Source organism: Harmonia axyridis, chromosome 4 (genome assembly GCF_914767665.1).
Source record: "Harmonia axyridis chromosome 4, icHarAxyr1.1, whole genome shotgun sequence".
Lineage (NCBI taxonomy): Eukaryota > Metazoa > Arthropoda > Insecta > Coleoptera > Coccinellidae > Harmonia > Harmonia axyridis.
Window position 1 is genome coordinate 19,925,744 of NC_059504.1, and position 16,968 is coordinate 19,942,711.

The 16,968-nt window shown below is 35.4% G+C and overlaps 1 protein-coding gene across 2 annotated transcripts in view; it reads right to left on the reverse strand.

The window, feature by feature from the left end:
* Positions 1-3,573: 3,573 nt before the first annotated feature.
* The window catches only part of LOC123677688, a 54,878-nt gene continuing 41,483 nt past the window's right edge, over positions 3,574-16,968 (reverse strand). For both annotated transcript variants that reach the window (XM_045614365.1, XM_045614364.1), the window contains 11 exons: positions 15,894-16,115; positions 15,048-15,224; positions 12,143-12,358; positions 11,457-11,595; positions 10,700-10,901; positions 10,429-10,644; positions 8,726-8,849; positions 6,869-7,010; positions 6,504-6,682; positions 5,860-6,084; positions 3,574-3,919 (listed from right to left, as the gene is read on the reverse strand). In XM_045614365.1, the coding sequence (XP_045470321.1) occupies positions 3,674-3,919; positions 5,860-6,084; positions 6,504-6,682; positions 6,869-7,010; positions 8,726-8,849; positions 10,429-10,644; positions 10,700-10,901; positions 11,457-11,595; positions 12,143-12,358; positions 15,048-15,224; positions 15,894-16,115 (2,088 nt within the window). In that variant the 3' untranslated portion in view covers positions 3,574-3,673. The remainder of the gene's footprint in view (positions 3,920-5,859; positions 6,085-6,503; positions 6,683-6,868; positions 7,011-8,725; positions 8,850-10,428; positions 10,645-10,699; positions 10,902-11,456; positions 11,596-12,142; positions 12,359-15,047; positions 15,225-15,893; positions 16,116-16,968) is intronic.

A 16,968-nucleotide genomic window follows, 5' to 3' on the forward strand; every position in this document is an offset into this window, starting at 1 on the left:
AAGTTTTTTGTAGACGCTGATTGTACAGTATGATCTTTTCATTCGGCAATGTATTCCAATGCGCTCCTCAATGCGATTTTCAGTATTCTGAATACAACATTTCAAAATGCATTTCTCCGTTTCAGAATCGTAATGAGTTCATTACAGTACTAAAAACAGTGCTGTAATGAACTCATTACATCATTGTTTTCAGTTATATTTTGCGTTTTGTGGTTCTCTACCTCTACACTTGACTTTCTATCCTATCAAATTTCAACAAACGTCAATTGTCAATATAATTTGGATAGATATAGTGAAATGATTTGCAACATTATTCGCATTTCTCTTAATTCTGGTGGTGTTAAATCGATTTCCTCAGACATAATTCACGAATTTAATGCGTAATTATGAATTATTTCAAAATTCGAAACAATTTTAGCGTATACCAAAAAGAACGCGTCTATCATGCTTGAGCCAACTCAGCATTCAGCAAGAAATGGCTGAGTTCCATCGACAAACTGATAGATATGTTTGAACAAAAAAATTAAAGAAGGCTAGTGAATTTTTATTGAATATTTCTTCCTAGTTATACATGGTGAGTCAATAGTACTCGATCGGTATGTCAGAGTGAGAGGGTGAGTCAATATGTCATGAACGGGTTAGTCAGAGAATGTTGACCACTCGTTCATTTATCTCCGGTTGAGATGTTCTTTTAACCCCTGGAAGAGCGGTTTTCCAGAGGTCTCGGAGAATTAATAATTATGTAAATTCACTAAGATGTTATGTGAGTCCGGCCCGTCGCTTCAATGGACAGGTCTTTTTTAGTTGACTTTCTTTCTCTTTGGGACAGGATTAGTTTACTGGGTCCATGAAAATCAATATAAATTTTAAAACTAAATATAATAAAGAAAAATAAAAATAACCAAAGTTACAATATCCCTTGAATGTTGACTCAACGGCCAAAATTTTATAAAAAAACAAAAAAATATCTCAAATAATCTGTTATTCAAACAAACGAAACAATATACCAACTTTGAATTTGGGAGAATCGGGAATACTCAAACTTATTTTCATCGAAAACACATTCCAACATCAACAAATAAAATAAAAAGTAAATAGCCAAAAAACTTGCCCTTATCCCACGATGCTAGGTGAGTATTTTAGGCCCTGCCTAAACCTAGTTTTAATTTTTTCAAACTGTTCACTCGAAACGTGTAATTCCTTATATAACACTTCACTCCCGATCCGCGAACTCCGATCTAAAAAAAAAACAAAAAAATGTCTCAAATAATCTGTTATTCAAACAAACGAAACAATATACCAACTTTGAATTTGGGAGAATCGGGACTACTCAAATAATTCCTTATATAACACTTCACTCCCGATCCGCGAACTCCGATCTAACCTAATTTATTCCAAAATAATCCAAAACAAATTCTAACTTTATCCCAAAAAATTCCTAGTTTACTATTTCTGACCTAATTTAACCGTTCTTAATAAAAAACCCTAAGTGATACTAACTTCTCTCGACCTCTCCAAAAATCGTAACATCGTTCTTATCTAAGACCGCCCCCAACTACTCCTCAAGATACCATGTCAATTAGATCATTGGTTAGAACATTTTTTATCTTTTTTCAATAAGAGTCCTTACCTCTACTTCAAACTACATTTTTCTGTCGATCTCAGCAAGAAACATACTTCAACTCCGCCTAAGACCTTTTTGCTGCGTCATCTGAGAACGACCCTGACGGTTTTTCGCATTTATCGAACTCAGATAAGTCAAGATTTCCCCATATCTAAATTATTTTTCTTATCCGTAAAAATATATCGATTTCACCAAGGCCGTGAGACGGTAACTAAGAAAAGCATTGATTGGAAAATAAAACATCCTTATGCTAAGATAAGCTCAGTTTACATAAGTCGCGATCACTCTTTTGAATTTAACGTATATTCCCTAGGCATAATAATTCTAATAATTTCGATAATTTTCAAATATCCGCTTTACTACAAATAGTACTCTTGGAAATTTTGGGTTAGGAGAATGATTCAAATTTTGACGTAAACGACAGTACTCAGCCCATAAGCTTAAATTATTTTCGACTCAACACGGTAGTGAGGTAGTTAGAAAAGGATAAAAACGATACCACCCTGTTTTTTCAATTGAAAATGCCCAATTTTTATTTCATACTCATAATCCCAATGAAATTCTGATTTCGAAATATCCCCCTTGTCATCATTTAATCGTTTTACTGGTACTTTTTGACGTAGGCCACTTCAGTTTCAGATTCTTTTCAGTTTCAGAATGGGTCGCTTACTTTATCTAAATCAATCTTATGAGAACTATATCATTTATTACTCCCCTGTTTCTTTTATCGAAGGATGTAACAGATTTTCTTAGGAAGAAGATGAAGCCCTTCAATAGGGAAGAGTGCGTCTTTCGCAATATCTTCTTTGACCGGCAATGTATCCGGCAAAAATGAATACAGTTCACGAGTGAATCAATTACCTCGTGGTGTCAATGAAAAATAGTGAAAGTTGAGTAGATATGGAGATTTATCGTGATACAACATTTGTTTTGTTATATTTCAGGTGAATTAAACAAGGATTTGTCATAATTTATAGGGAAATATTAAATATTTCATAGATAGGTATATCATATAACATCAAACTCATGTTATAAGACTTGATATTTGGTACGTTGCCAAACATGAGCGTACTTTGCAAAACATTAATTTCACTTCTTATGACACATTGGGACAAGTGAGTCTCGAGAACTAAAATAATCACAAATTCATCCTATAAAGACCAACTCAAAGAAAAAGCAAAATCAGCGAGAACGAAAGCAGTCATAAGGACTTTGAGAATGTTGGGCCAAGTTCTTTGAATAAAAAAGAGAAAATTAGAATGAACTGAATAAATAAATATAAATAAATTACCGGAAAACCACCAACAATGTCAGATGAAGAAAAAATCACAATATAACGAAACAAATTGAGACAATTTTCATGAAAAATGAATAATGTGTATTGATATAGCGTCTCGATGAACGAAGAGTAGAAGGACTCACTTGCCCCACGATATGGGGCAAGGCATTTGAGGTTTTTTTTTTCAGTCAGAAATTCTCACCTAATAATTATTATTTTGTTAATTTTGTGTGTTGTATGTATTGAATAAGTATCTAAAGTTGTGACTCAATCAATAAACATTGTTTTATTCGCATTTTTGAAAAAGTTATACCTCATTAAACCTTAAGGTGTCTCATTTGCACCACCCTTCCCTATAAATATGTCAGCTTATTCTATAAACAAAAACACAAACCATTGACTAAATCTATAAGGGTAGACAAAGTTTTTGCTGAGGTTTATATATTTGCTCTTCGTATGTTGAAATATATGATGTCCCTATCACATTTCCTCTGCTAATACTGAGATTCTTCTACACATACTTTATTGTTTGAAGTTATAATAATCCCAAAATAATATACAGGGTGCTCTGATAGCCCACCGACAAACTTTGCCTTATAAAAGATCAAGTTATTTCAACAAAAAACATTAAGGGCATGTATGTCCGATTTCAATTATTCAAAGAAATGAATGGTTTCAAAAGTTTAATTCATGATATATTCATAACAAAAAATTATAGTGAAGTGCAGGTTTCTTTTTTATGGTTTATAAACTATCAAATATATGAAACATTATAATATTGTATAAATAGCCAAAGCTCTCTTATATATTATTTCCTTCGCTCTCGGGAATAAAAGCATAATATCCGTCCAATCCTTCAAAGTTAAGACTCCAATATCAACTGTGGTTCTAGCTCTGAATGAAAAGTGATGTGGTATTCCATAAAATAATCCTTGGGGAAGCCCAAACATTTCACCTTCATGAAGTATATCGTGAATTGTTTCAGTTAAATTTGAATGCACTGTCAGTACATCAACCTACAGAAATAATAAAGTTATTTTTGTTTTATACCTATTTCTTCAAAGATGTATTTGAATATTTCCAATAATATGGATATTCACTTTATGGGAGAATAATGGCAATTATCTTATAATTTTCACTAGATACTAACAATAGATTTTTCAATCTATCTAAATATTGCTACAGTTCCAAAATTGTAGTTACGCGATACGACCATATTTCCTTGCGTCCCATTTTGGAGCTTTAAATTTTATGTAACAATTTTAAATGTTATTATAGTTTGATGAATTAAGTAGTGAATTGATGACATTGCAAGCCGTAGTAAAAGTTGAAGATTGTGATTATTAACTGTGTTTGTCTTTGTGGGATAATATAGGTTAATCCTAAACTCCATGGCCCCAGAAACAATTCAACAGTGACCGATTTATTTATTTATCTTTTATCTATTACTTGATTATGGGAACATAGTATTACTGCTGATCCTAACTGATACTTTGGCTCATATCAGTGGTTTATGCTGTCCAAAGTGTAGTGTTGCTGAACTACAGGTAGATATAAGCTGCCTGTAGTAAAAAGAAATCCATTATTTTTGCATGAAAATCTAGGCTTCAATAATCATAATTAGAATGATCTAATTTAGGTCAAAAATGCGCCATTTTGTTAGATAACTGATTGCCATTACGTCTTTCTGATAGGAGCCCTCGTTCCTATTTGCAAAAAAAATGAGACCATTGAGTCTATTTTCACAAATTTCTATTGAAGCTAATTTTTCACCAGCAAAATTGTTCGCCATGGACAGGAACAGAGAATAATCACTTGGTGCTAGGTCCGGACTATAAGGTGAATGCATAAGAACCTTCCAACGAAGCTCCCGGAGCTTCTGACGAGTCAATATTGATATGAGTCGCCTGGAGTTGTCCTGATGGAACACAACTCCTCTTCTATTAGCCAAAGCTGGCCGCTTTTGGGAGATTACTTCCTTCAGAAGGTCCAATTGTTGATAGTAGAGTTCCGAGTTAACAATTGTGCCATAGGGGAGCAGTTCATAGTAGATAATTTCCTGCCAATCCCACCAAATATACAGCAAGACCTCCCTGGTGGTAAATCCTAGCTTGGCCACACCATTTCCGCCGGCTCACCGCGTTTTGATCACGACCGTTTATGCTTGACGTTGTCGTAAGTGATTCACTTTTTATCACCAGTCACCAACCGCTTCAAAAGATGGAAATTCGGTCCATGAGTTTTTTTTTGCGTTAACTCGAGTGGGACCCATACATCGAGTTTCTTCTTGAGACCAACCTCATGAAAATGGTTCCAAACGGTTTTTCAGATCTGCAATTTTTAGATCTTGGGTGAGCGAAACAGTGTTTACATGACGATTGGACTCCATAATGTCCATAATTTCATCAACATTTTCGACAATTGGCCTTCCAGCGGGTGGTGCATTTTTGATATCGAAATTACCGGAACGGTAATTCTAACGCCATCTAGTGAAACCCGATCAGACTTATACAACGCGAGATACAGAGAACTAAAGGCATATATTGGAAAAATAATGGATTTCTGTTTACTACACCAATATATAACGATGTGCGGATCAGATACACATACATACAGACAAAAGGAACCAAAGTTATGCAGGATGAATAGGTTGAAATCAGATACCAAAAATTTTGTCATACCAAAAGTTGTCAGTTCACAATGCTTCTTCTACTTTCGGTACCGAATGATCAAAATAATTTCTCAGGCCGTTCCTATAAGCAAGTTCATAATATGAATATTCTGAAAAAACTATTCAGAATATTTTTACTCAGTTTTACCGACTCTTTACTTTGATGATCTCTGATAAAACAGTTGATAGAAACAAACGTTTTCTATTCGTTTCAATATCGTTTAAATGAAGAATTTAGTGATCACAGAGAATATGAACATCTAAACAGATATATTTTTTTCTTACCTGGCCATGATGAACAAAATACATGGACTGATCAGAATCGCCATGTTGAACAATATAATTTCCAGGGAAAAACATTACTGGCACAATATAATTTGAGAGTTGTCTCAAAAAAGGTTCTTGCAAATTATGAAATAAGTAAGAATTACGAAGTTCTTCACCATAAACATCGTATTTTAGGGTACATTGATTCGTATAAGAAATTGTTTCAGTTATTATTCTAGGTAGCTGAAAAAAAAACATAAGTGAGTGGCAATTCGGAAAGTAAAATTCTATTCGCTGGTGATTAAAAAATTAACACTGCTGTGTGTGAACTGGCGCTGGAAAACAAAAATAAAGTATACACAAAAAACAACTGATGGTTCTTACTACAAAAGTTCTTCTAAGAGGTCTAAGAGAGTCGCTGTACATTGATCTGAAATTTTTATTGAATTTTTTCTTAATAATTTAAAACCTCCAATTTTTTACTTGGAAAATAACTGAAGGTTACCAATTTTTCATCATACCTACTTAATATGAGAATCATGATATACGCGCACTTGGCTTTATCATATTACGCTTTTTCAGTAGATATATAATATAAGTATATGGTTAAAACCTTCATGTTTAGCGCATTCTGAATGGAAAAATTCGAATTCTTCATTTACCTGTCTACCATTTCTCTTAGTCCACAGTTGCTTGACATAATTCCACATCTTCTCCATTTGATGATCACTTACATTTTCATTGAGCAAATGGTCTCTCAATTCATATATTCTCTCCTCATATCTGGTTAGAAAGGACGAATGTAAGCTCACGATATTGGCAGCAATACCGATGAATATTCCTTGAAAAATAATGAGTCGTCTAATTGGTAGAATCGTTTGATCAATGTAAGGATCTCCGCTTTCGAGCGATCGATAGAGCTGATACATTCAGAGAGCCTATGGGCCAATAGAGCTGGTAGACCCTCCAATATTGTCGAGAGTCGAAAGAACTTTCATCATTTGAATAAAAAAATGTGGTTCATTACCTATCATAAACTTGGCTGTTAACATCAATATTATCAGGAAAATTATCTCTATGTATCTTTTTGGCGATATGTCACCTATTCCAGTGTTTGTTGATACTCCAACAATGAAATATACACAGATGACGTACATCTCAAATTGTGACTGAAATATATACAAAATTTTGGTAAAAGCAGAAAAGAATTTTTCCACTGAACAACTATAAAAAATATAAAACGTCAATACATATTTCTAGCACCACGCAATTCACAATGGATCCGTTATATTCTACAATAAATATTTCAATAGGACAAAAAAAAATTTATCCTGAATGCTTTTGAAAAAAAATCACTTCAGAAATGAATACACAATATGGATGGTTCTCAGCTCATTGAAGTTCATTTAGATAAGAATCAACCAACCATCATAGAACACAAAGTTGATACATTCTCGTCCATCTAACTATTCAATTGTGAAAATTGTACCTTAATTGTTGAATTAGGAGAACTTTTATTACGATATTGTTCTGAGTTCTTTCTTTAGAAACCCGAGAATAGTTATTTATAATACAAGTGCAGAAGGCATTGATATTCTTCCACGAGTTCAAAATTCAAAAACGAGCCACGAAGTGACGAGTTTTGGAATGAACGAGTGGTAGAATGAGCCTTCTGTACGAGTATTATACATTATTTTCTCTAATTCTGTGGTTATTCCGTTCATTCTTCCACATCTTGTAGAACAAAATCGTGGGAGAATATATCAGAAACGAACAGTTTTCATGGTTATATTTTATTATTCTATGTTGGTACTCCGAGCTTTCCGCCACGGCTTTATCTGTCAATTCATCAATTTGCCTTGAAGAAATCAGTTCTGCCAACCAACATTTTTCAATGCAAAAATCACTAAATTATATTTATGGAAATATTTTATTAATTTCAATGAAAATGCAATGAATTAGAGAAAATAATGTATAATACTCGTACAGAAGGCTCATTCTACCACTCGTTCATTCCAAAACTCGCCACTTCGTGGCTCGTTTTTGCATTTTAAACTCGTGGAAGAATATCAATGCCTTCTGCACTTGTATTATAAATAACTATTCTCTAATTCATTGCATTTTCATTGAAATTAATGAAATATTTCCATAAATATATTTTAGTGATTTTTGCATTGAGAAATGTTGGTTGGCAGAACTGATTTCTTTAAGGCAAATTGATGAATTGACAGATAAAGCCGTGGCGGAAAGTTCGGAGTACCAACATAGAATAATAAAATATTACCATGAAAACTGTGCGTTTCTGATATATTCTCGCACGATTTTGTTCTACAAGATGTGGAAGAATGAACGGAATAACCACAGAATTAGAGAAACACTAATATAAGGTAGGCACGCACATTTCTCAAAGCAATGTGTACTTATATCAATTAGATAGGCTTTTAATGTAAAATTCATTTAAGGGTTCTTTCTGAACTGTGTATCTGTGTAACTTAATTCAGTGCCTATATAGAGCATTTGATAACATAAATTGATAATCTCTTAGAATAGTCATTTTAAAGGAGAGAAGCACCTGTAGAAGCTTAAAATTGGGATACGTTCGAATATGATTTTTCATGTGACACTTTCTCAAAACATTTGCAAATAGATTAAGATTTGATTGAGTGGGTTCTGTTGCACTGCGATCTAATGGTCTATTGTGCCCCATACTCCATAAAAGCTCTGATGGAGGGCACATAGGCCATTTACATTTGCAAATAACATATATTAAAAAAATGAATTTGGGCTTTCTTCACTTTGTCATTTCTTAATCAGCATAGGACATAAAATTTAGTAAACTAGCCGTAAAATGTTTCCCACCTATATATATTAAGAATAAACTTACCCTTGGACGTTCGTAGAAAATTTTAGCCCAGGAATCTGTGTAACAAACAAATATTGGACAGGCAAACATGTACCAAACACACGAAAATAAATGGACCATCAAGCCTATCCAAACGAAAATAGAGCTGAAACAACAAACCAATTGGTAAAATGATATGTATAATCCGAACAGCTTGAACTCTGCAATACGAACAGAAGAATATAATGCAGAAGATTCGATTCCTTTGAGAGTATCAGGAGAAGGACTAGATTAAGGTTTTGATTCAGTGGAATTAGTGAACAAAATAAATCGTACTATGATCCAATAGATGAAAGAGAAAATCAAAAATGGACACGAGGTGATGACGAAGAAAATTGAGGCACAGAGTTTTAGGAAGATGATGAGATAGTTTCTGATGTCAGTAGAGAAAATAAACCTCTGACAACGAAGAACCTGTTCAGAAAGTGTCCACTAGAAAGACGACCATATAATTCAATTCATGTCTTTGATGGGCAGAAATACATATTTTTATATAAAGTACAGCATTTCTTTATGAAAATGAGCTTGCACGCTCTAGAAATGTTTCTATAATCCGAACTTCGTTCGGATTATCTATACATTACTTTTTTTTTTGTTCTGGTTCCCACGAAAGGAGATATCCTGTAATATTTAGAGAACATCGTGAGAACCAAGGGCAAGAAGGTATAAGAATCGGTGTTCTTTTTGAATTTATGAAGGTTATATGCCTCGGGGAACACATCCCTAGGCAATGTGTTCCAGAGCCTTGCTGTTCGTTGGATGAACGAGTCTTTGAAAAGAGATGTTCTGCAGGTCTCCAACGCGACCACAAAGGGGTGTGAAGACTGAACTTGACGGATTAACCTCGAAGAGACTGCCAAAGGAGGAACGATTGTTGATATTTCAGAAGAGCATCGCCCATGAAAATATCTATAAAATAGAGACAGATCGCTAACTTTTCTACGGTGTTCCAAAGGGGTGAGCGAGTTTGTAAGCGAGGCATCACCGATGAGACGAATTGCCCTTTTTTGGACAGAATTCAGCAGTTTCAGAACATGGTTAGGTGCCACACTCCAAGCATGGGAACAGTATTCCAGGACAGGTCGTATCTGTGCTTTATAAATCATAAGTAGCTGACTGGAAGTGAAATAACTCCTAGCACGAAACAGAAAACCAAGTTTTTGGGATGCACTTTTGGCAATTGATCCCACGTGATCTTTCCAAAAAAGGTTATTGCTGATGGTGATACCAAGCATCGAGATGGATGACTTCAAAGATATAGTTACTCCTGACAAGCTTATGTTGGCCATACTGAGATCGGCCTTTCTAGAGAAAAGACATATTTGTGTTTTGTCTGCATTGAAATCCACCAAGTTATTCGGTCCCCATTCAAGAATTATTGCCAAGTCCATATTTATGTTATGAACATTTCTTCCTCGTTCGTAACTGATTTGGCGGGCTGGTATTGGAGCCCTGGAAGAGAAGGCGGTATGGAGGGTACTATCATCCACGAAACTGTGTATTGGACATGAAGTTGCTCCCAACAGATCATTGATGTGTATTTAAAAACACGATAACTCCCAAACGTAAAAACTTATGAACTTGAAATTTTCAGGTTAGTTTCGGATCTCGTCTTCGAAATCCAATAAATTCCGATATAACAAAGGTGTGGTAACTTCAGCTCTCAAGAATATGTTCATACTTACAATAGCTTAAGCACCAAACGATTCACCATCAAGTTTGTCCTTTTGCAACTGAAAAATTCTTTAACGTCCCAAATTCTCAACAGAGTGCAAAGTTTCAGAACGGAGAATGTAGTGTATGGCTCAATTCCGAATATAATTGGCAAAAGGAAAGCCGCATAAGGAAATGGAGCATTTGCCACAAAGTCAACTATCCTCTTCGTCTTTCTGGAGAAATATCTACAAAAATGTTTCCAGTGCATTCTATATCTGGAAGTTAGTTCCTATATTATACTTTCTCTTTATCCTCTTATTATCGGTTACATAATCGCTGAAACGATTTAAATATGCTGTGTGAAGTTCCATGAATATTTTCCAAAGATGCACTAAGTCGATAATCACCATAATTAAAATTAACATGAAGTTAAAATCTTGAAAAGCAAACTGGTATGTCACTACTATGAAGTTAAGGTATCCACAAATTACACAAAGTAGAGCTGAAAACATTTATGTCATTAAACATTCAGAAATTATCAATATTCCAAAAAAGAATGTCATATAAATACAATATAAATATGTTTTTCAGTGTTATAGTTTATCCAAAGTCACTTGGAGGAAGCTGAATATTTCGATTATACAAGGGTTGTCCAAGTTCCCAGAGATTCCTTTGGGTTCAGTGAATTTATTGCCTAGCAATACTTTCAAATAAACCTCGGTATTCAGCGGATCGCGGTATCCTCTTCAAAGGGACATCTATGACCAAGCGTTTTTATGGACTAGTTCAAGTGACTTTGGATATACTATACCTATCAGATTAAAAAATAACATTTCTGGAAGAATAAGTGTCTCATAGAGGCTCAGTTTTTTTTTGACTAATAACGAGTGGTCCGTAAATTACATGAAACAGATCCTGGAAACTGTTAGCATTTTCTGAATGATACAGACCGTACCTGTGCTTCGACAGATTCTAACTTGTAAAATATAAAATTTCCATAATCAGTAAAAAAAATCATCCACTTTGTCATATCAGTAGGAATGAATAATATCCTTACCTAATACATATAAGACTTTCGATTCCGGTAATATTACCATATTAAACCACCTTTTGGGGGTTAATATGAAGAGAAGGGTAATGAGTTCAGTTTTTGCTACTTTGAGTCTCTTCTGTGGTTTCAGGTCTCCTCCACTCATCTATAGAAGAAACAATGAAATTGATTCACAAATTATCACAAATTGAACGAGGAATTAAAAAAAGATTTTTTTTTTGTAATATTCCAGTGGCGTGCCAATTTTTTCTCTCGAAAAATAAATAAACTTCAACACCCCTTATCTCGGAATACGAAGCATTTACGAACTAAAGTTATAGGGTAACATTTCATCACTTTTTTATGTAGAATCACCCCCTGAAGCTTGTCGCATATATTCAGTACCATCCTGTATGAATTAACATGAATTGTGCATTTTTTATATTACGTGATTTATAATTTAAACAGTTAAGCTGAATTTGACCTATTTTCTTCAATTATTATTTTGCTTTATCTAAATGGTCTAGGAAGTTTTAAAAATTCATTTAAATTTGGTTATTCACGAAGGTTTATTTATGGAAATGCTGAACTAATTTTTGTTCAAATTATGAACAATTTTTTTTGTATTGGAATTGCATAATTTCCATTTAGTTCGATTCTAGAATCCTGACATATGAAAGCATTTTCGATGTATACGAAAGTATTGAACTAACCTTCGACTTCTGGTCATATCCCAAGGATTCTGATAGAGAGGTTTCGAATGAAGAAATAGGTTTCAAAGATTCATCTTCATTATCTTCTGATGTTTCAGAAGGTATATCTGGAAAAGAATCAGACTCTTCATCGATCATAGTTATGGGTATACAAAAGTCTTTGTGTTCCTCTCTGGCGAACGACATGGCAATCTTATCCTTGATTTCCGGATATCTCTAAAAGTTAAGTGAGTTATTTTTTTCGTTAAAGTTGACCAAGTGATAGGTGTTAAATACTTTACAAAATGTCTCAAAAGAAAGTTTATAAATGTGAAGAAGCGATAAAAAAAAGTCGTTCGTCGAAAAAATGTTTATTTATTATGAAAATAAACTATTTTCTTGAAAATAATATCACCAAAAGTATACCCTTCCATTCAAGGCACCCACTCAATCTAACACTGGAATGCCTGATAACGGCTTGGCAAGTATGCTTGGACAAAAAATCCTCCATATGGTATACCGATGTATAAAAATCAGAAAAAAAGCACAGGTATTGAGGATCTCTAGATCATTGGGAAGTGAGCCCTATATCCTGCAAACAGAGACACTAGCTGTCTTCACTTGCCCAAGAGTGTTTCAAAAAAAAATCTCAAGGGGGTGCGTATTTACATCACTAGGGACAGCCAGGCCACACTGAGGTCCTTAGAATCATATAGCCAGGTGTCTCTACTGACATGAGAGTACCGTAATACCATAAAGGAACTGACCAAAGGCAATAAAGTAACTCTACTATAGGTACCGAGGCATTGTGCTATTGAAGGAAACGAAAAAGCCGATGAACTTGCAAAAAAGGCATCAAGGTTAACACGTGTTGCTCTTGAGCTTTTCTGTGAGCTTGAAAAATACCAATACGAGACAGCGGTCCAACAATGGGAGGGGGACAATAGGAAAACCCTATGGAGGAATACGGATCTAGCTCAGGCAAAGAAATTTGCGGTGGTTTCACCGACCTATACAAGAAAGCTCCTGATGCTACCACCAGCTGAGGTTGTAACGCATGGGTAAGTCAGCAGATGAGATCTGCAAACTCTGTGGAAAAGAGGTAGAAACAGCCAAACACATTGTGTGCAAATGCTCGGAGCTGACTGGCCTAAGAACCACTCATATGAGTGTCAGTTGTGAATACTCACGAAATAATAGTCAAGGCTCCTAAGGATGTTGTTGGTTTCATCAACAGCATCGGCGGCCTTCTTGGGTTTGTATGAATAGCTAGGGTGAGAACAAAAGATCAACTTGGTCGCAGTTCCCGGTAGGCTAATAGAGCCCTAACGTCCCCGATTTAGTGAAATAATAATGGCTCCATTTAATTACGAATATTTTATTTTAACCAACTCCTCTGCAATTGGTATACTAATGTAACTTTTAGATTCAAAGAAACCCCACAGGTAATGTCCATATGCGTCAAATCAGGACTGCGGAGGGGAATGAACTATAGCGGCTAAATATTAAATTCCCAAGCCTTTCTGAATCGTTACGTTGTCACTGTAAGCCAAAACAAATACAAGGTGCGGCAGAGCCGATTGACGAGTTTCAACTGGCTATTTGAAAAAAATGGTTGAAGTTCGAAAAAAACGGTTTCATTCATTCGAAGCAGTAAAAAATATAGTTTTTTTGCTCAAGTTCTGAATACGATATCACTAATATGACAGGCGTCAGCAGCGACACACTAATGTAGTCGATTTTGGATGTTTTCGACCGCTCTTCGGTATATCTCGAACGGTATGGCCGGATTTCTTCAGTGATTCGCTGCTTGAGTTCTGACAGGGTGTGTGGTCGATGTTTGAAGACCTTATCTTTAAGGTGGCTCCAAATGAAGAAGTTGGAGATGCTAAAATCTGGTGAGCGCGCTGGGCAACCCATGTCCCCTCTCAGTGAGACCAGTCTCCCTAAGAACATCTGTCTCAAAACAGCTAATGAAGTTCGAGCTGTGTGGGCTGTAGCGTCATCCTGCTGGAACCAGATGTAACCCAGATTGTGTTTCCCAAGAAGTGCAGGCTGTAGGAAGGTTTCCGACATTGACACATAATGAGGAAATTTACTGTGACGGTGACACTTTCCTCCTCGAAAAAATAAGGGCCTATCACTCCGAATTGAGACACAGCCCACCAAACTTTGACCTTAGGTGAATGGAGTGGGTCTTTCATGGAATTGAAGAGAATTAAATGCAGCCCAGTACCGGAAATTTTGCTCATTCACTCTTCCAGAAAGGTGAAAATATACCTCATCACAACTGAAAAAAGTTGCTCTTGGGGAGATGCGCTGAAACATTTCTTCACAAAGATTTTTGCGGTTCAGCAGCACTCAAATCTAAAACAAGCATAATTTTATACGGGTGGAATGATGAATCCTCGTTCAGAATCATCCTCAAAGATCGGTCTTGGTGAATGCTCGACTGCTACTCGAACAGCCTTCTCATTTTCCGGTGTTCTTACTGTTCTCGGTGGTCCATGTCCTCGCCCTCGTCGATTACTTCTTGTTTCCCCAAGTTGGCGAGCCCAAGTTTTGATTGTATTTGCAGAGGGGACTGAAAAGTTGACAGGAATGCCGAAATACCCTCTGGGTCGCGGCGATCATAGAACGGTTATTTTCGTAAAACGTGCGAACGGAAAAGTCTCGATGCACTCCGGTCCAAATCCTGGTGCTGACTAAAAACTACTGACTCTAAGGAACACAAAGTCCCCTTTCGTACCTTCCTGTCCCCACCACATCCCGAGCAATGACCTGTCAAAACTCGTCAATCGGCCGTGCCGCACCCTGCATAAACCTTCTGAGACACCTCGTAATTGTATAAAAATTATCAATAAAGTTCTATAATTATTTTTTTTTAACACGTGTGGTATGAATTTATATTCTTATGTTGTCTTACATTCAAAATACGATAGAAGTCTTCTGTTTTCATGTACAAAGTATCCATATTGGTCAAAGCTGTGGCTGTAGAGAGCATTCTAGATTTCACATGATTTCCAATATTTCCGAGCATACCTCCAACTCCAATGGAAGTAACCATTTCTTCATAAAAGTTGTGATAGAATTTGATCTCCAGCTGAAAATATCGGAGCATTATAACTGGAACTTGTTATTGCTATTTTTATTGATAAAACTTATTCTCAAGTTGATACTTATCATTCACATTCCTGACAATATAGGTAACAAAAAACTCTTTGGACTATCGATATGTATATTTATATATTCGATTGAGATGGTCTTCTATCTATAAAACAGCTTAAACCATAAACAATAATATAGGGTCTTTATAAATTATTGTAATTCATAGCAGCCTTGGAAATATTTTTAATTTACTTATGATTTGTTTTGAAACAGAGAGTTCAAAAAATTTTAATGAAAATTTATAGTCCTTAATAATTTATGGTTATCAACGATTTAGAAATTTTTCTATAGAGGGTGTTCGATGCTCGCTGTGAGCATCTCAAGAAAGAATCGGAGAAAGAATCGGAGAAAGAATCTAGTCCTACTCTACCTCTGATAACAGTATGTACAGTTACTCCCGGGATATCCTGCATAGAATATTTTAATTGATTATTAACAAGTTTCATACTTTGCATGTTTCAAATATTAAAAAGTAGATATTAACATTTATGGAGCTCTTATAGAAAACTCAACAATTTGAAAGATGGCTTAGATTCTAAAATGAATGAACAGAGTATTTACATCTAAAATATCTCGCCAAAAGTTAAATAGTTCGTTTCCTTACCTTTCCTCTATGAACAATGAATATCGTATCGATTACATCATCCTCTCTGAATATATAAGATCCTCTTATATAATATCGTTCCCTCAAACTTTTCCCAATTATCCTGAAGAAGGTTCTATCCACCCCTTCAAAAAGAGGAATTTCTTTTAATGTATTTTCGTATAAATGAAGCATGCAATCCTCGTGTAGGGCAGGGTGGAGAATGGAAAGTATTTTATTGGGCTGAAAGAATGGCATAGATTACCAAAAGATCATATGAATGGTACCCATGTCCCCCTCAGATCTAATAGAGACAAGTTGAATAGAGATGAATCCAAGAGCAGCGGGGATTCGACGCTTCACTAGACTAGAAAAGTCATCTGATTGATCACGACTGCAGACTAGTACTTCAAGTCCGTTTATCCTGTCCAATGGGCTATATCCCAAGAGCCCACGACAAATAGACCTTTGTTATTCCATAAAATCTGAAAGATTTTCTGTGCATGTTTCTTGTACAGGTAAAAACGACCAGCGTCTATAGAGTTAGGGTTATGGTTACTTTGGCAGGTAAAAGGGGGTAAACTGTTACCTGCCAAAGTAACCACAACCCTAACTCTATAGTCGCTGATCGTTTTTACCTGTACAAGAAACATGCACAGAAAATCTTTCAGCTTCTATAGAGTTAGGGTTGTGGTTACTTTGGCAGGTAACAGTTTACCCCCTTTTACCTGCCAAAGTAACCACAACCCTAACTCTATAGTCGCTGGTCGTTTTTTTGTATAAAATAGTACCTTGAAGTATAAATTTCAATTTTTTAACATTGTCTTTGGAATAACTTCAGAAATCTCATCATCCATTGCCGGACACTTAAGAAAGGTGCTAAAGCCCGTCGCACATGACCCCACTTGCACTGGTTCATATCAATGTGTCACCGAGATTGTTGGTGAGATTGCTAGCTCAGTTCTCTTACAGGATAGGTATGGATCACTGATACACAGTACAGTCAGAAAAAAATATGGAAGAGCTGCTCTTATTTAAGCAAAAGAAAATCATACAGAGAGTTTGTATTAAGTTCTGAATTCTCCGAAAGAAAATT